The sequence below is a fragment of the Copadichromis virginalis genome, linkage group LG23 (genome assembly GCF_057382275.1).
Source record: "Copadichromis virginalis isolate Kocher_CV1m ecotype Utaka linkage group LG23, C_Virginalis_male_GT1.1, whole genome shotgun sequence".
NCBI classification, from domain to species: Eukaryota; Metazoa; Chordata; class Actinopteri; order Cichliformes; family Cichlidae; genus Copadichromis; species Copadichromis virginalis.
Genome location: NC_140639.1, coordinates 51,234,963 through 51,254,633, shown reverse-complemented (window position 1 = coordinate 51,254,633; position 19,671 = coordinate 51,234,963). Strand labels below are relative to the sequence as shown.

The following is a 19,671-nucleotide window of genomic DNA, read 5'->3' as shown; positions in this document are numbered from 1 at the left end:
AGTGAAGCGGAAAAAAAGTGCGAGAGAGAGAGAGAGGGTGAGAGAAAAAAAAACCCCCACGTGACGGTTCGCGATAAGGAGCCGGCTCGCGTCGTTCACGTCAAATAGCCGGCTCTAAGAGCCATTTCGTTCGCGAACGACCCATCAGTATTATGGTACAGATCAGCGGTTCATTACAACGCATATGTATCGAACAATACAAAATTTTTAATTTATTTTATCAACTTTTCTTCTGACGATGTTGTCTGTGTTGAGAGCTCAGTGGATCTGCGCTCGACAGTGCAGCCTAGGCAGAGTAGTCGAGTGCAGCGCAAGCTAGCGAGACAGAAGCTAAGCTCGTTGCAACATGGCAACTGCCTCAACGCTACCTGAAATTGAACCTCCCCCACCCTCATTCAGATCTGGCATTTGGAACTATTTTGCTTTTCATGTGAAGTATGACTCTGATGTAAGCGAGTCATGGACAAAAGTAAAACAGTATGTTGGATGTGCCACGCAATGCTCAACTGGTGGGAAATAGTGTGTTAGCGAAGTTAGCTTGTTAACGTGTTGACGCTATCCAGCCCCATGCACGGAGAAGGGTCTGGCTGCAGCCACTGTGGAGCTCCACAGTAACCGGATACACGTGACCTCCACACTAACCGGAAACACGTGACCTACACAGTAGCCGGAAACACGTGACCTCCACAGTAGCCGTAAACACGCATGGAAACCGTGGAAGTTTTGCAAGTTGATCGCAAAGGTTGGTTAAGTCTTTCTTAAATAAGTTTGCCGTTAGTGATTTCATAATTCTAGGAATCGTCTAGTTTTCTTACAATGATCATGTTGCCACTTTTTTTGCGTTACAACAACATTCCTCCTTATTTTAATGTTTTTTCATCGTGCTCCATGGCAGAGAAACGCACAGATATGCTTTTTCCTGGGCCTGGTTTCAGTAAGAGAGCTGGATTAACTTCTTCTGTGGGCGAGAAGAAGCAAAAACCACATTTTGCATTAGAGTATGATTTATTGTTGGCGTCAGAGATGCGAAATAATGAATACTTCAATACTGTACTTAAGTAGAATTTTCTGGTATCTTTACTTTACTGCTGTACTTTTTTGTGCCTACTGTATACTTCTTTATACTTCTACTTCTCACATTTTAGCACGCGTATCTGTACTTTGTAATGCGTACATTTGTAAATCAGCCCCCTGCACGCGTGCTTTGGACGCAAGATTACTTCAAAATTTTGTACATAAATTATATTTTAGACCCTGTACTTCTTACTTCGACTTAACTAAAAAGTTGAGTCAGTGCTTTTTAAACAGAGGTATCTAAACTGTAGTAAGGAACGTGTGTACTTGTGACACCTTTGGTTAGCGTCAACACTGTAAATTTCGTTACAAACAGATTTATATATTTATCAATACTTCTATTTGTCATTCTTTTCTGTACAGCTTTTTTATTGGCCAGATTTTAGTTAGCCCCTGTTCAATTGACTGTTACATGTCAATAGAAACATGTCTCACAAGTTAAAGTGTCTTGTAATATATTTGTGGGGTTTTTTTCAAGGATTTTCTTCCCAAATCTATTACATGCCAACTGTAAATTGTTATTTCTGCTAAAACCTTAACTTAAATGTGTATATGGTGTTTATCTGTTTCTCTCTCTGTTTTAGATGCACTTATCAATCTGGAATTCGGGCTTGAAGCCGGAATTGCAGGAATGCAACACGTGTTGCAGAGGACTTTTTCACTGCCCTCTGTGCCCCACTTTCAGCCCTGCTGTCAGGGCAAAGATTGAGGAGCATCTCAGTGTGCATATAAAAAATGCTTTGCCTTTCAAAGGTATGTTTGTATTAAATATACTTTATAGTTATAAATATGCACTTTTTTAAGCACTTCTGCAGTATCTTTGTTGACTTAAAAGTTGCTGTTGATATTGTACAGTTCAGTGCATTCATCTGCAACAAAAATAGTGTTTTTATAAAATATATTTTTATTTACTTTTCACCACTTTTCTTGACATAACATTTGTGATCCATACCATTTAACTTTCATTATTGAGGTTGGCTTGGATGTTTTTGTTAACATGTACAATCTGATTGTTAGACAAATTGATTGCATTCTATACAACTACATTTAAATTACATCTGTTTGTTTGTTTGTTTTTTTCTCTTACAGATAAAATGATATGCCGGTGCAGGCTGCCTTGTAGGACAACAGGACACTTTCACTGCCCTGTCTGTAATCTTACAATCATACGGCGTGGGGATATGGCAAGGCATTTATTGTCTTGTCAGCATTCTTCAATACCAAGTCAGCCACCACTATCAGGACTGCTCCCCGCTGAACTCTCCGAGGAGCCCCGTATTCCTCCGGCAGTACTCTTCGAGGAGCCCCGTCTCCCCCCCAAGGTTTTGTCTTTGGGATCGGAACCATTTTCTGACTCTTTGTTAGAACATTCATATGCTCTACCCTCTGCGTTCAATAAAACTGCAGCTGATGGAAAGTCCATGAATTTGACATGCCCTCACTGTGGCCTTACTCTTCGTACCAAAAACTACAAGGCTCACATGATGAGGAAGCACTCCAACCAATCAATAGATGTTTGCCTGGCCAGTCATCTGCAGTGTGTTTGTGTAGATGAAACTACAGGGTTATTTGCTGTGCAGAGAACTGGCCATGGGTTTTCTGTGCCAGTTCACGTTCAGAGGAAAACATGGGGGGTGTCTCACAATATCAGATGTGAGCTGGAGGAATGTCAGCAATACCAGTTGCTGGCCCAGCGGAGCGGACTAGGCTTCAGTTTATGTGAGCACCTTCGCTCACTAGATTACTGCCGAGAAACTGTAAAGGAGGTTTTTCTTCAAGAGCACATCGTGATGGAAATGGTGGACCTTAAATTTTTTGGAGAGGCCAAAGCTGCTACATGCATAAAGAGACAGAAAGCTGCCCAGATGGCACATGCTCCACTTTGTGTGAGGGTGGATTTTGGTGGATCCTCAACACAGATCTGTTTGTCTGTATTTGAGCCGGAAATACACAGTTTCTGCCGTCTTGGCAGAATATTTGTGACTTACAATGCTCTGAGGAACACCTGGCATTGTGCTTGTGCAAAGCCTCGAATATCATGTCCTCATAAAAACATAGCTAAATGGCATCTCTTCCAGACACAGAGAGACATCTTCAAATCAACTGTACCACTATCATCAGGCACCCCATCACAGATGACTCAGGAGAGTTCTTCCTTTGAGGACAATGCTGCCGTCGAAAGGAGTATACGCTATATTTTTAAAGAGAAAAAAATACCTGGATCTCTTCCAGAAAATGTCATCTCACAGAAAATGGATCATCAGAAACAGCTCTTTCCATGTGAAACGTTGTGCCAGGTGTGCCCAGAGCACCCAAAACTTGATGAGGCTGTTCTAGTTACCAATAAAGCGAGGATTGTCAGCATGATGGGAGTGATTGAGAGTAAGTTTTAATGAATAAGATTAAACATCAGTGTGAAATAATTAGTTATAATTGTTCCTATACTAATGTTTTGACATTAATGTGATTTGTCTTTAACAGATGTTTCAACACACCATAGATCGTGTCCTCGGTGCCACATGGTCTACAGGTACCAGGAGTGGACAGATGGGCTTCACAACTTTGACAACCATGTTGTTTTGTCTCTTGAACTTTGCCTTTTTTTGAGAGAAAATCTGCAGGTGAGGATCACAAAAATAAAATATACTCATCTGAAGATTGCTTTAAAAATGTGTTTGTGTCATTATGATATTTTGGTGACCAAATTTAAATATCTGTGTAATCATAGTCTTCTTCACCCTTTTGTCATATTACAGAACCATGTATCTGCTTCAAGGGTCATTGACTCATTGGAGGGCTTAAGAAGAGTGAAGTTTCCTTCTCGGGATACCATTTTTCATGCTTATTGCCATTTTGAGGCTTTGACTGACGCAGAATACATGTACTCCTGCATAAACTGTGGGTTTCACCCCCCTGTGGTAGTTATGGACTTACACAGAAAAGGGGTGTTCAAGTTAGCAGGTAAGTTTAATGTACATTTGTGTATATATTTCATTGTGTACATTATGTGCATGTTTTCATGAGTCAATTTATTATAGTGAGTGACCTCAAAGCCCCGGAAGACTTCAATGGTGAACATGACATTGAAGGTTTTTGGAACTCTATTCACCTGGAAATGATAAGCCGTGGTTTTTTTCCAAGTGAGTGATGGCAAAAACTTTTTGAAAGTCATTCAGTGTTTTAAAGTAATTTAGATTGTAATTAAAAACATGCCATTTTCTGTAGGCGGTGTGAAGAATCCATTTTCCGTTCCACCAAGTTACACGCACTGGGCACCATGGATCGGGAGTGAAACTCGAACAAGTGACATTGTGCTTAACACAGAGTTTAAAAAAGTAGGAACAAGCTCTTCACATGAAGCAAAGCTTAGCAGTGTCACAGAAGACCGTCTGTTGGATGAACTTGCCAAACAAAAGGTAACATTGCTTTGAAGTTTTCAGAATATGACATAAAGTTCTGGGGTTGTTCCATTTACAGTTTTCCCTAATTGCTGTCAGGTTGGAGTGGTAAGAAAATTGTGTAAAGCATGCAACATCGACTCCAAAGGCTCCCGCTTTGATCTCATCACCAGACTGAGGGAGAAGATGAAGAGCAGGCAGACATATGATAAGGTCTTTCAAAGCATATGGGGTGCCTCTGGTAAGCATCACTTAGCGATTATTAGAAGTAGCATTAAAAAATGTAATTACAATTACAAACAACTTTTTAAATCTTTGCTTGCAGGAGGATGGTCTGTAATACTATGTCCACATGGCATTGTATACAGTGTTAAATTTAATCTTCGTGCTGAAAGTCCCCGGGATTTTGCTGACCTTCTCCTGTCCTGGAAGCACATGCCAAACGTCTGTGTTTACGATTTTGCGAGGGGTTTGGCAGCACACACCAATTTGCGGGTTCCTGATAAACTGCCATTTCATCCACATGAAGGTCGACTTGCTGAGCCCACTGAGGAAAATGTCAAGGCTGCACAGGATGGAAGCCTGAAAGTGAATCTTCCATGGCTACATGAAAGGATGGATAGTGTAAATGAAAATCCTCATCCTGTCACTGGATCATCTGACCATTATGTCCTGTATGACAGATTTCATGAGGGAAATACAAAAGATCCCAAGGACATATTACGCAGAATTCAACTTGTCCCGGAGCTGAAAGGCTGGCTGAACAGTCAAGTTGTTGAACAGTTCTTTGCAAACATGAGGAAAAGCAATTACTTTTTAAGTAATATGAGTCCATCCACACATGTGTTTCTGATGAGAAATATAAATCATCATTATAACACTGTCACCAACAAGAAACTTCTGGAGAGGCAGCTAAGACATGGTCGACTTGGAAAGATCAATATCTCATTGTCGGCACTGGGTCAAGCTGTCGTAGGTAAGTACATGCATTGTGTCATGACCAGAACGCTACCATTGTTTACATGTTATATTTGTTCCTATCTGTGTGTGTATATTCTTTTCTTTGTGTACCTAGCCCCACAGGTGTGCAATAAACCCAGAGAAATCACAGAAACGGTGTTGAACCCAGCACCTTCAACGTCTGGTGACACTGGTAAAATTTCTTATTTTGAATAGTGATTGACATATGTACGTGAAATAATAATCTTGCATTCATTATCTTGTTGTAGTTGATGGCTCATAAAAGAATTTGTTACATGCCGTTTAAAATGAATTTCCTTCTATAGATAGTGCTTATTTTTCTTGCATTTAATATGCATTCTATGTAGTGTTTTGTCTGAAACCTGTTAAAATCCCTATAGAACCTCAGAAAAGAGTTGACAACAAGAAAGCCAATCGAAGGTCAACAGATGCAACTTTTCCTGACCCGTGTGGACCACCGTGCGAAGCTCTGACAAAGCCTGAGAACATTTTGGCCAGCCGTTCATCATGGTGTTTTGTACCGCACCCTGGCCAACAACAGCTTGTATGTTAAAGTTTTCAGATGTCGCAAAGTGCAACTTTTAGTGCTTATCTGATTTTGTCATCCACAGTCTATGACACCTATCTGTTTTTTTTTTTTTAGCTCAACTATGTTCTGGACATCAGCAGACCCAAAGATGAGCTGATTGTTGAAACGTCTTCTGGATGCCTCACGCGGTCAGATTTTTGGACACTGGGTTTAAACAAAGAAATGGAATCGACTGTAAGTATTTTTTTTCTACGAATATGAAAAAATAAAGTGTACATTCATTGTTATCATGATTTTTTTCTGTTTCAGATTGGAAATGGCTGTTTTGAGCTTATCACTAAAATTGTTCAGTCAAAGGTACTGTATGTTGTATATGATGATTGTCAAGCTTTAATTTAAAGAGCTGTTGTTTTAAATGTTTTTTTGTTTTTTTTTTTACATTCTAGGGGATAAGCATTTACATCGAAAATCTGTATGTCACCCGGACTTGGCTTGCACCCTATGGCTGTGATCCATTGCGGTCCTTTCCTGTAAGTGTACCGTCCTTTAAAGAAACAAGCAAGTAATCCAAATGATTTTTTTTATAACTTTGGTGCGAGTTCATATACAGGATACTTAAAAATACAATTCTGTTTCAGACTGATGCTCAGAGGATGGACATCATAGTTCTCCCTCTCTGGACACCTGGTCATTTCCAGTTGTGTGTAAGTCTTGTTTTTTGACACGTACAAACTGTTAGAATTTTGCTATGTGTCTGAGATGTATTCAAGCTTTTATGACGCAGTTTCAAAAGTCTTTGACTGTGATCGCTTGCAATGACATTGTTTTCAGGTTTGAAGTCATGGCTAACTGTCTTTTAGGTACTGAAGCCACCTAAAAGAGAAATCCTCTTTCTTGACCCATTATACACCAAGGCAGGATTTGGTGGCCAACAATATGTTTCACTTTTGAGGTCACATTTTTATAAGCATTTTTGGTTTGTTCCGGAGTTTTCAGGAACCTGTTCAGTGTTCCAGGTTAAGTGCATCCCAGATCATGTTCTGCTGATCTTGAGTGTTCACACATACAGTACACTCACATGCTTTTTCTATAAACTATATCAGCAAGTTTCTGTGTGGAGTTTGCATGTTCTCCCCATGTTTGCGTGAGTTCCCTCCGGGTACTCCGGCTTCCTCCCACCGTCTAAAGACATGCAGCTTGTGGGGATAGGTTAATTGGATAATCCAAATTGCCACTAGGTGTGAATGTGGGAGTGAATGTGAGTGTGAATGGTTGTCTGTCCCTGTGTGTTAGCCCTGCGACAGACTGGCGACCTGTCCAGTCTGTCGCCCTATGACAGCTGGGATAGGCTCCAGCGCCCCCCGTGACCCTGAAAAGGATAAGCGGAAGCGAATGGATGGATGGATGGATGGATGGATATATCAGCATGATGCTTCAACATTTTATTCTCATCTTCAAATTATGATCAAGTCAGTGATACTGTCTGTAGATGAGTTTCAGACATAAATTGGGTCTTCCAGTGTTCTATTTTAACATAAAACACCATTAAAAATTATTTTATAAAATATGCCAACATTAACTTAAAGCTGTAAATGCTTTATTTTGACCAACTGTGAGCATGTGACTGTACTTTTTCATTTTGTTATGCTGTTTTTTTGAGGTCGTGTTCCTAAGGCCTGTAGTTACAGTTGGTGCTATTAGCAATAAACATTTCACACCCATCATGATCATCATCTGTTAACTTGTGAATGTAACTGTTTTTTTTAAAAAAAAAAGGAATCTTGCAGTGAAGATCATTCCCGGGCAGTGGTCAGAAAAAAAGAGCTGTGACTTGAAGGTATGTGCTAGTTTAAGTGTATGGTGAATAATATGAATTACACTAGTCTTCTTTTAAGGGATTTTATTAAAGAGCCTTTATTTTCAATGTAATACAGGGTTTTCCAAGCCAAGACTATGGAGTTGACTGTGGGATCTTCATGCTGATGGTAATTTGTCTCTTCTCTTCTTGAGATTCATACAGAAGCTAATTTAAGCTTCTAAAGAAAAATGACATTTTTATTTTTTCTTACAAATAGTCTGCTCTGTACGTGGCACTGGATGCTTCATTTGACTATACTATAGTAAGTATTCTATTTACTTTCACAGCAATGGAGTCTTGAATCTTTTGAAAGTTGTTAAATATGTTTCATATTAATATTTTACAGTCAGACATGCCCTACTTGCGTAAATGGTGGTGCTTGCTGTTGATGGAGAACTTTGATCTCAGGAGGTATTTATACTTTGACTTCTGTTCTATGTTGTGTCAAAGTTTACACACCTTAACAATATCAACATTTTCTGTTAAGCTCTGGCAAGCTATTTGCACACTGGAGAGAGGAAGCCAAAGCTGTGCTTGAAGGACAACACGTGCCCATTTTCAGAGTGAAAAAGCGCAAGTTACAGGAAGTCAGTCAGGTCAGTAATCACTTTAAACAGTAGTGTAATTACATGTTTAGTGACATTTGAATAACTGTTAAAAAACTGTTCTGCAGCAGAGAAATAACTATGTTTTTATCCCCATTTGCCTGACACAGGAGCCAGCAGTTGTTGCAGATCTGCGTCCTGCTGTGCAGTGGGTTGTCCAAAATAAGGCACTTTTCCGTGGACACGTAACAATGCCCAAATATGTGTCCTTAAATCAAGGAGACCAGCAGAGGGTCTTAAGAGACATGTCAGAGGAAGAAGACACTGGAGCAAGGGACTTGTTCCTCTTTGTTTTTCAGTTTGCAGAGGACATGGAGCTCTTTTTGAATGCATGTGCTGATGAGCAGGGGCTAAGGGTCAGTGCTATGTTTGACATGTGATGGACAAATGAAGGCACTGGCTGTGTTTGTTTGTTTGTTTGTTTAATATGTTGTTGTTGTTGTTGTTTTTGCGTAGTACAAAATTCCTATTAAACTTATTTCAAAATGTTGTTCACTTGATTCTGTGTCCATACTTATAATAAAGGATTACAGTGTAACAGCATTAAATGTAAAAGCATTTTTTTTAAACTTGTAATTTCAAAATAAAAAGCTTATTGTTGATATTAACAGTAAATAATTGTAAACAATAATATTTTCATACATTTTAAAAATTAACACTCTGGGCTCTATCCTGGCCATTTGTGGACACTTCACTTATTCTTTTTTTTGACTACTGCACTGCAGTGGAATGACACGGGTTTGATCTTAAGGATCTAATAGTTGTGTGTGTTGTGCATGACATTGCCACACAAATATCTATTTGCAAGATAGAGTAGAATAAATTATGACGCATGAAATATTACATAGGCTGCAGTGAATTTCTGTTGATACAGACTATTGAGCTTTGAGTTTCCCAGTCAAACTTAGCTTTGAAGCACCTGCTAACAACACTTTTACTCTTTTACATTTCATAACAAGACACCATAGCCAAAATATTAACAAAATATATATTATTAAAAAATTCAAAGCTGCAGCACATACAGCAACAAACATCGTTAGTAAATGTGTCCTGGAGTTTATGCAGGTGCAGAAAGTGCTGCTGCTGTAAGTCAGCCTAACAGCTTCCAGATCACTTATTTTTCTGGAAAGATGGTAGGAAGGGCATCACTGCTCATTTCTACAGAATCACAGATCTTGGAATGCAATCCCTTTGTACCATGAAACCACTTCGCAGTACTAGGAGTCCACTAAAACCTATAACGAGAGTGATCCTGGAAGAAATGGGGCACACACTAGTGACCTCAACAATTGCAAGACAGCCTTTTCCCCGATGCTCAGATGGGGAAAAAAAGGAAGTTTCATGAAAACATTAGGACTTTATCACCGTTTTATCTGAAAAGTTAATGGTAATATATAACCTAACTGGCTATAAAGAGTAAAAAATTTAGATACAATTTTGATTTTGATGAAAAGGACTGGTGCTATTTTAAAGAGTCACGTCGGTAAAAGTAGATAAATGTTTTAAGAAATCTACATTTTATAGCATTTTGTGAACATACACAAAAAGTGGCCATTTTTGGCAACAAACAAGCTGAAAGAGTTTTATATTTTTGGTTCTCCTTGAACAAAAATAATAGTGAATAATAATCAATGTTGATATTAATCAATTAGATGTCCCAGACTCTACTATTAATAATACAGCAGCCCCTCGTTTATCGCTGGTGTTACGTTCTAAAAATAACCCGCGGTAGGTGAAATCCATAGCCAAATTTATTTTTTACAATTATTACAGATGTTAAGACTGTAAAACCACTCACTACATGCTTTATACACTTTTCTCAGACAGGCATGAACATTTTCACACTTTTCTCTTTTGTTTAAACACTGTTAGAGTTCAAACCTTCGTAGAAACACAAGTCCAGTATTATGGAATGAAAACAAAAGGTGCATTTGAGGGTGCAAAACGTTTCGTCGGCATTGTTGTGTTTGTTTGGGAGAAAACTTCCAAACATACAGTACAGCACTTCAGAGTTACACTGCTAGCGATCGAAGATTTATGTAAATTCGACAAGCTAAACGCATTCTGTACTGTACAGCAGGAGTCCCCAACCTTTTTGCACCACAGACCACTTTAATGTCAGACAATATTTTCAGGGAACGACCTTTAAGGTGTCGCGGAGAAATACAACAAAAGAATTAAAAAAAGAAACTGTGGTATTTTGTAAATATAATGATAAACGTGACTTGAGCTGTGCGCCAACAACAATGACAGAGACATCCTCCTCTCTGCTTCTTAGCGCTCTCTGGTCGCTATGGTAACGCGTAAATAGTTCTTTCAAAATAAGACACACAACTACAACCATACATTTCACACCGGAGGATCAACTCTCGCGGAACGGTACCAAAAGACTCACGGACCTGGACCGGTCCGTGGGCCTATTAGGGACCGCTCCTGTACAGGAGACACTGGACTAGATTGATTGACAATGGTCTACAGCAATCAGAACGCACAACGCGATGTACTGTAAAAAAAATAAATAAATCAGCGAAACAGCAAGTGTCACTTTTGGCCACGAACAATTTAGGGGATGGTGAATTTTTTTGAACAAACCCAGAGTGTTAAAACCCCCCACTTAAACCATTTTTATTTCTCAGCAGCATCAATAGTGACAAAAACGCAATTTAGTTTTCGCTGTCAAAGTAGATTTAACCGAAGTTACGTGTTTACGGCTAGTGTGGAGGTCACGTGTTTCCGGTTAATGTGGAGGTCACGTGTTTCCGGTTAGTGTGGAGGTCACGTGTTTCCGGTTAGTGTGGAGGTCACGTGTTTCCGGTTACTGTGGAGCTCCACAGTGGCTGCAGCCAGGTGCTCTTGCATGCACGGGGCGATCCGCGGTAACTCGTTAACGAAGATTTGCGGCGTTATGGCGTTAATGTAATTTTAACGAGATTAACGCTGACAGCACTAGTGAGAACACAATGAATATGACTGCACACTTACGCTGACATCATCCTAGTGCAAAGACAAGTGGAAGCAGACAAAAACAACAAGCACGCATGCTACAAACTTTACCCGAGTCATTTAGACAGCCATTAGCACAGGATTCTCCTTATGGGGACCTGATATGTTTAATATGCTGCTGAGAATATAGCCCAGAAGAAGCGTATAGTATAGCTTTTATTTTGGAAAGAGACATTTCTCTGTAATAAACTCTCTTTTAGAATAGAATAGAATAGAATTCAACTTTATTGTCATTGCACATGCACAGGTACAGGGCAACGAAATGCAGTTTGCATCCATCCAGAAGTGCTTTAGTGATATAGATATATTACAATATATATTAGCAATAATATAGATATGTGAGTATATTACAGAAATGGGTCTATTATGGTATGTTATAATGTACACGGTATGAAGTATGTTGTGAATATTCTATAACTATAAGTATGTACAGGCTGTAGTGAGTACAAGCTATGTACAGGATATGAACAGGATATAAATATGAAAAACTATACAGAATATGAAATAAATAACTTTACAGAATCTGGGATATACAGCTATACAGAAATGTGAACTATGCAAGTTGTAAACAGTTGTAGGATTAAAGATTATCGAATGTACAGAATGATTATTTACACAAAGCTATACAGTAGTGCAGTTAAGATAAGTGAGATATGTAGATAGTTTCTACAGAGGCTATATAAAGTGCTAGTGGTTGTGAGTGGTAGTTCAGTCCATGTTATTATTGTGTTTGAGGGTACAGTTGTCCATTGTGTGTGTGTATGTTCAGTCCATGAGTTTAACGTGGGTCAGATGTCAGGAGGCAGAGTTCAGGAGTCTGACAGCTGTGGGGAAGAAGCTGTTCCGGTACCTGGTGGTCTTAGTCCGGAGGCTCCTGTGGCGCCTCCCAGAGGGCAGGAGGGTGAAGAGTCCATGTGATGGGTGACTGGGGTCTTTGATGATTTTCCCAGCCCTTTTCAGACACCGCTTCCTGTAGATGTCTTTTATGGCAGGAAGTGGTGCTCCGGCGATGCGCTGGGCAGTTTTCACGACCCTCTGCAACGCCTTCCGGTCCGAGGCAGAGCAGTTCCCGTACCAGACTGTTATACAGTTGGTCAGGATGCTCTCGATGGTGCAGCGATAGAAGTTCACCAGGATGTCTGAGGACAGGTGGTTCTTCCTCAGAGTCCTCAAGAAGAAGAGGCGCTGGTGAGCCTTCTTGACCAGCTTGGAGCAGTTGGTCGTCCAGGTGAGATCCTCGGAGATGTGGACTCCCAGGAACTTGAAGCTGCTCACACGCTCCACAGCCGTCCCCTTAATGTGGATGGGTGGATGTGGGTCAGCATTCCTCCTGTAGTCCACGATGAGCTCCTTGGTCTTCTCGGTGTTAAGCAGCAGGTTGTTTCTGTCGCACCACTCAGCCAGACGATCCACCTCCTCCCTGTAGGCGGCCTCATCGTTGTCACTGATGAGGCCAATCACCGTGGTGTCATCTGCAAACTTAATGATGGTGTTGGAACCATCAGCAGGTCTGCAGTTGGAACCATCAGCAGGTCTCACTCCTCTTTTCCAAAGAGGAGTGATTTCTCCATCAGATAGATTTATTTATTTATAACTGTACTTTTGAGTTAAAATATATATTTATAATTTTAATAAATGACAAATTAAAAAGGCATGAACATTTTTTTGTATCGAAAAAATATCGAACCGAACCGTGAATTTTGTGTATTGTTGCACCACTACTATCTATCTATATCTATCTATATCTATCTATATATCTATATCTATATCTATATATCTATATCTATCTATATATCTATATCTATATATCTATATCTATCTATATATCTATATCTATATATATATATATCTATAGATATATATATATCTATAGATATATATATATATATATATATATAGATATATATATATATATATCTCTCTATCTATCTATCTATATAGATAGATAGAGATATATATATATATATATATATATATATATATATATATATATATAGAGGATCATGGCAAAACTTGAAACCTGGATCCTCCATAGCATGAAGTACCCTCAGAAGATGTACTAGATGATGTGAATGCAGTGCTACGGGCAATACCTATCACCACCATTACTAAGACTAACCAGCTGATCTACACCACGGCAGCAGTGATCAGTGAGATGCTTGGCTACAAGTTAAACAGCCATAAGAACCAGTAACTGTCATAGTGCCAAGAAAGGGTCTCCAGTATAAAGAGTTGGACAAGTTGAATATGTATTTTAATGGTTTTACTACAGGGAGTGCAGAATTATTAGGAAGTTGTATTTTTGAGGAATAATTTTATTATTGAACAACAACCATGTTCTCAATGAACCCAAAAAACTCATTAATATCAAAGCTGAATGTTTTTGGAAGTAGTTTTTAGTTTTAGTTATTTTAGGGGGATATCTGTGTGTGCAGGTGACTATTACTGTGCATAATTATTAGGCAACTTAACAAAAAACAAATATATACCCATTTCAATTATTTATTTTTACCAGTGAAACCAATATAACATCTCCACATTCACAAATATACATTTCTGACATTCAAAAACAAAACAAAAACAAATCAGCGACCAATATAGCCACCTTTCTTTGCAAGGACACTCAAAAGCCTGCCATCCATGGATTCTGTCAGTGTTTTGATCTGTTCACCATCAACATTGCGTGCAGCAGCAACCACAGCCTCCCAGACACTGTTCAGAGAGGTGTACTGTTTTCCCTCCTTGTAAATCTCACATTTGATGATGGACCACAGGTTCTCAATGGGGTTCAGATCAGGTGAACAAGGAGGCCATGTCATTAGTTTTTCTTCTTTTATACCCTTTCTTGCCAGCCACGCTGTGGAGTGCTTGGACGCGTGTGATGGAGCATTGTCCTGCATGAAAATCATGTTTTTCTTGAAGGATGCAGACTTCTTCCTGTACCACTGCTTGAAGAAGGTGTCTTCCAGAAACTGGCAGTAGGACTGGGAGTTGAGCTTGACTCCATCCTCAACCCGAAAAGGCCCCACAAGCTCATCTTTGATGATACCAGCCCAAACCAGTACTCCACCTCCACCTTGCTGGCGTCTGAGTGGGACTGGAGCTCTCTGCCCTTTACCAATCCAGCCACGGGCCCATCCATCTGGCCCATCAAGACTCACTCTCATTTCATCAGTCCATAAAACCTTAGAAAAACCAGTCTTGAGATATTTCTTGGCCCAGTCTTGACGTTTCAGCTTGTGTGTCTTGTTCAGTGGTGGTCGTCTTTCAGCCTTTCTTACCTTGACCATGTCTCTGAGTATTGCACACCTTGTGCTTTTGGGCACTCCAGTGATGTTGCAGCTCTGAAATATGGCCAAACTGGTGGCAAGTGGCATCTTGGCAGCTGCACGCTTGACTTTTCTCAGTTCATGGGCAGTTATTTTGCGCCTTGGTTTTTCCACACGCTTCTTGCGACCCTGTTGACTATTTTGAATGAAACGCTTGATTGTTCGATGAGACTGCTGCATCCCTCTGCAAGATATCTCACTATTTTTGACTTTTCTGAGCCTGTCAAGTCCTTCTTTTGACCCATTTTGCCAAAGGAAAGGAAGTTGCCTAATAATTATGCACACCTGATATAGGATGTTGATGTCATTAGACCACACCCCTTCTCATTACAGAGATGCACATCACCTAATATGCTTAATTGGTAGTAGGCTTTTGAGCCTATACAGCTTGGAGTAAGACAACATGCATGAAGAGGATGATGTGGACAAAATACTCACTTGGCTAATAATTCTGCACTCCCTGTATACCATCAATAACTCTCTTTACTAATACCATATCAATATCATTCCAATCTGTACTGGTTTTGTTTTTAAGTCCAATAACGATGTCATAAATCTCTTTTTCTTCCACTGCTCTTAAAAACATTGAGCTTCTATTCCTTTCAATATCTTCTTCAGTGTCCCTTTCTATTCCATCGACCTTTATTTCCTCTGCCACTTTTGGCCCTATATTTATGAATTACCAAAACAAACTGGCAAAACACTAAGAAACAAAACACTAAAAGGTACTAAGACCAAAAACTATAACTATAACTGTGGTGGAAAATAACAGGCAAAGACTATGACTAAGACTAATGTAGAACTGACAGACGAAAACCATAACTATGACTGAGGGTGAGGGTGAGGAAACCTAACTAAGACTAAGGTCAAAATAAACAGACGACCCGACAATGGCATGCAGAAAACAAAGGGCTTAAATACATACATGAGGTGATCAGGGAAAGTGGAGACACATGGGGGAACAGCTGACTGACATAAACCTAATGACAGGACCAGGAGAGGAAAGCTAAATACAATGAACAAAGAACACATGACACTGTCAGAATAAAACAGGAAATACTAAAACTAAACATGACAACACAACTTAACAGACCTAATACGTGATGAATAAATACAAAACCCCAAAACATAGAAAACCAGAGGAACAATAAACAATAACTGCCCAAACTAAAGACAGATAGGAAATGACACAAAACTAATCACATAACAAAATGAGACAAATACAAACATGAACTCAGAGCGCTGGGTCAGAGACCCAGCCTGTGACAATTATATTTCTAAATATATTATCTAATAGAGTTGAGATGTTATTCTGGTCAGTCTTGTTATCAGTGGAAATAAACCCATGCTTCACATGGAATCAGTAAATTCTTCTGTACTCTTATTATGATTTGGATTCAAGTCAGCATTAAAGTTCCCACAAATAAACATTCCTTTCTGATTGAGATTTGTAAATAGGTTCTCCATGCTGTCCTTAAATATCTCGATCTTTGTTCCAGGGTTTTTATCAATGTAAAGTGCCACCCCACCTCCTTTTTTGTTGATCCTGTCTAAATGAAGGAATTCATATCCATTTATTTCAAAGTCTTCTCCTTTTTCAGGAGTTATTCAGGTCTCCGATATGGCTATTACGTTGAATGGCTGTTCAAACTATGTTATGTATTCCTTGATGGATTGAAAGTTTGCATATAGGCTTCTACTATTAAAGTGAATAATTGTTATACCATTTCTAACTACATATATTACTATATTTTCTCTTTAAATTTGTAATTTGTATAATAATTGCATTCATTTATATTTTTTTCTTTAAAGAGATTACAATCAGGATCTATATTGCTGTCATACACCAATGTCCTATTGTCAATATCTACAGTGGGATGCAAAAGTTTGGGTAACCTTGTTAATAGTCATTATTTTCCTGTATAAATCGTTGGTTGTTACAATAAAAAATGTCAGTTAAATATATCATATAGGAGACACACACACTGATATTTGAGAAGTGAAATGAAGTTTATTGGATTTACAGAAAGTGTGCAATAATTGTTTAAACAAAATCAGGCAGGTGCATAAATTTGGGCACCGTTGTCATTTTATTAATTCAAAAACCTTTAGAACTAATTACTGGAACTCAAATTGGCTTGGTAACCTCAGTGATCCCTGACCTACATACACAGGTGAATCCAATAATGTGAAAAGAGTATTTAAGGGGGTCAATTGTAAGTTTCCCTCCTCTTTTAATTTTTTCTGAAGAGTAGCAACATGTGGATCTCAAAACAACTCTCAAATGACCTGAAGACAAAGATTGTTCACCATCATGGTTTAGGGGAAGGATACAGAAAGCTGTCTCAGAGATTTAAGCTGTCTGGTTCCACAGTTAGGAACATTTTGAGAAAAAGGAAGACCACCGACTCAGTTCAAGTTAAGGCTCGAAGGCTGCAGACTCCCATCTCTGCAGGACCTGTACACCTCCAGGACATTGCGGCGTGCAGCTCAGATCTCAGCTGACCCTTCTCACCCTGGACACAGTCTGTTTGACCTGCTCCCCTCAGGCAGGAGGCTCCGGTCCATTCGCACCAGAACCCTTCGCCATAAGAACAGTTTCTTCCCCTCTGTTGTTGGACACATGAACAATAAACGTACGACTGTCCCCACCACTAACACATGACCCTACGCTGTGTTCACTGCATGATTCCATGTTTTGGCACTGATCACCACCTGCACTCATGTATATATCTTTCTACGTAGCACTTTTAATTCTTATTCTTACTTTTATTTTTTCATGTCTATTTAAGCGCAATTTATGACAGCATGTTTGCACTGAAGCACCGCAGCAATTTCCTAATGTTGTAAACCTGCTCAACATTTGGCAATAAAACCCATTCTGATTCTGATTCTGAAGTGGCAGACCAAGAAAAATCTCGGACAGACTGAAGCGACGAATGGTGAGAACAGTCAGAGTCAACCCACAGACCAGCACCAAAGACCTGCAACATCATCTTGCAGCAGATGGAGTCGCTGTGCATCGTTCAACCATTTGGCGCACTTTACACAAGGAGATGCTGTATGCGAGAGTGATGCAGAGGAAGCCTTTTCTCCGCCCACAGCACAAACAGAGACACTTGAGGTTTGCTAAAACCCATTTAGACAAGCCAGCTTCATTCTGGAAAAAGGTGCTGTGGACTGATGAAACTAAAATTAAGTTATTTGGGCATAACAAGGGGCGTTATGCATGGAGGAAACAGAACACAGCATTCCCAGATAAACACCTGCTACCTACAGTAAATATGGTGGTGGTTCCATCATGCTGTGGGGCTGTGTGGCCAGTGCAGGGACTGGGAATCTTGTCAAAGTTGTGGGACACATGGATTCCACTCAGTATCAACAGATTCTGGAGACTAATGTCCAGGAATCAGTGACAAAGCTGAAGCTGCGCTGGATCTTTCAACAAGACAACGACCCGAAACACTGCTCAAAATCCACTAAGGCATTCATGCAGAGGAACAAGTACAACGTTCTGGAACGGCCATCTTAGTCCCCAGACCTGAATATTATTGAAAATCTGTGGTGTGAGCTCTTCATGCTCGGAAGCCATCAAACCTGAATGAACTAGAGATGTTTTGTAAAGAGGAATGGTCCAAAATACCTTCAACCACAATCCAGACTCTCATTGGAACCTACAGGAAGCGTTCAGGAAGATTATTTTTATTATTATGGGTAGGGTAACCTGTAAGAGCGATTGGCACTAATAAATACTTTTACCGTTACTGTTTCACAAAAGGTTAAAAAGTGAATGTCCACAATTTAGACTTTGATTGAAGGAGATTTTTAAAAAAGTCACAAAACAATAGTCAAATCATTTAAACTATACTTATCTAACTAACCTACTCTGAGCTCATGGTGATTTTGTTCTTATCTTTGGTGAAGAGAGGTTGGAGGAAGGATGAGCACAAATGGATCCAAAGATGCACTTCTTCCGGGATGATGATAATTACCCAACAGGAAATCAGTTGGACATTCAGTGATGTAGATCAAAATCTTTCAAAAGGAGCAGATGAAAAGCCAAAAATCAATTCACAGGTTGGACTGCGGTTCCCCCAGTATCTCTGCTGGAAGTTTCAGCTGTCAACCTCTCAGATCCAATCTCCTGTACTGCTCATCTCGCAGAAGACAAGAGGGAGGAACCTCGACTCTTTTCTTCACCTCACTTTTACACATTTCTCCCACTTCTCCTACTCGATGCCACATCTTCACATTTTGGCCATCCAATTTAGTAGTTGACATTTAATCATCCACTCTCTCTCCCTATCTCACTTACAAGATTTAACACAAGGTTTAAACATTTAAACTTGAAAATCACTGAATTACATTCTTTGTTATTTTTTAACAAAGGAAAATTAGACATTACATTTAAACATTTAATCACATATGGATATAATTCAGTTTATTTATCCTGCTTCAATTACGTTTGTTTTGAGCACATTTTACATGAACATTCATTGCAACATGATCTCTTTTTAATTCAAATATAGACGAACACTGTCTTTTATTTTTTGAAAACTCAGTAAGAGGCTAAGGGACAAATGACACTGTCATAACCAACTAATGGGATGGTTTCCCAAAGAAAATAATTACTGTTTTGTTTTTGTTCATTGATTGAGAGAGTTTATTTCCAAACATGATTGTACATATCTGGCAGTTTACTGTTGCCTGAACAGAAGCATGATGATCCTTCCAAAGATTATGGGCCCTGGTTGAATCTAGTTTCTGTAGGTCATATACAAAGTAATGAAATGTGATGTTATGCTTTTTAAAAATGGACCCCATGGGAAGCAGAAATAAAGAGAATGGGCCCCAATATAGAACCCTGAGGTACACCACAACTAAGTGGGGACAA

The 19,671-nt window shown here is 39.4% G+C and overlaps 1 protein-coding gene across 2 annotated transcripts; it reads left to right on the top strand.

Moving 5' to 3' along the window:
• Positions 1-579: 579 nt before the first annotated feature.
• Positions 580-8,935, top strand: LOC146682209 (uncharacterized). 2 transcript variants are annotated; one of them, XM_085448272.1, is made up of 22 exons: positions 586-742; positions 1,659-1,827; positions 2,164-3,456; positions 3,556-3,695; positions 3,831-4,035; positions 4,113-4,214; positions 4,300-4,490; positions 4,572-4,713; positions 4,798-5,448; positions 5,548-5,625; positions 5,834-5,997; positions 6,097-6,216; positions 6,292-6,339; positions 6,429-6,512; positions 6,621-6,686; positions 6,843-6,934; positions 7,759-7,819; positions 7,917-7,967; positions 8,058-8,102; positions 8,187-8,251; positions 8,328-8,436; positions 8,556-8,935. In XM_085448272.1, exons 2-22 carry the CDS (start codon positions 1,659-1,661, stop codon positions 8,823-8,825), a joined length of 4,146 nt encoding a protein of 1,381 aa, XP_085304398.1. In that variant the 5' UTR covers positions 586-742; the 3' UTR covers positions 8,826-8,935. The 2 variants fall into 2 exon arrangements, with proteins under 2 accessions (XP_085304399.1, XP_085304398.1); XM_085448273.1 differs by lacking the exons at positions 6,843-6,934; positions 7,917-7,967; positions 8,058-8,102; ... (1 more) ...; positions 8,328-8,436; positions 8,556-8,935 and having other exon boundaries at positions 580-742.
• The last annotated feature ends 10,736 nt before the right edge of the window (positions 8,936-19,671 follow it).

Bases quoted from the DNA above. Each gene is read 5' to 3' on its own strand.
- LOC146682209 (XM_085448272.1), top strand. From the start codon at position 1,659: ATGCACTTATCAATCTGGAATTCGGGCTTGAAGCCGGAATTGCAGGAA. The intron at 6,340-6,428 runs GTACTGTATGTT...TTTACATTCTAG, and splicing joins CTAAAATTGTTCAGTCAAAG to GGGATAAGCATTTACATCGA. The intron at 7,820-7,916 runs GTATGTGCTAGT...AATGTAATACAG, and splicing joins AAAAGAGCTGTGACTTGAAG to GGTTTTCCAAGCCAAGACTA.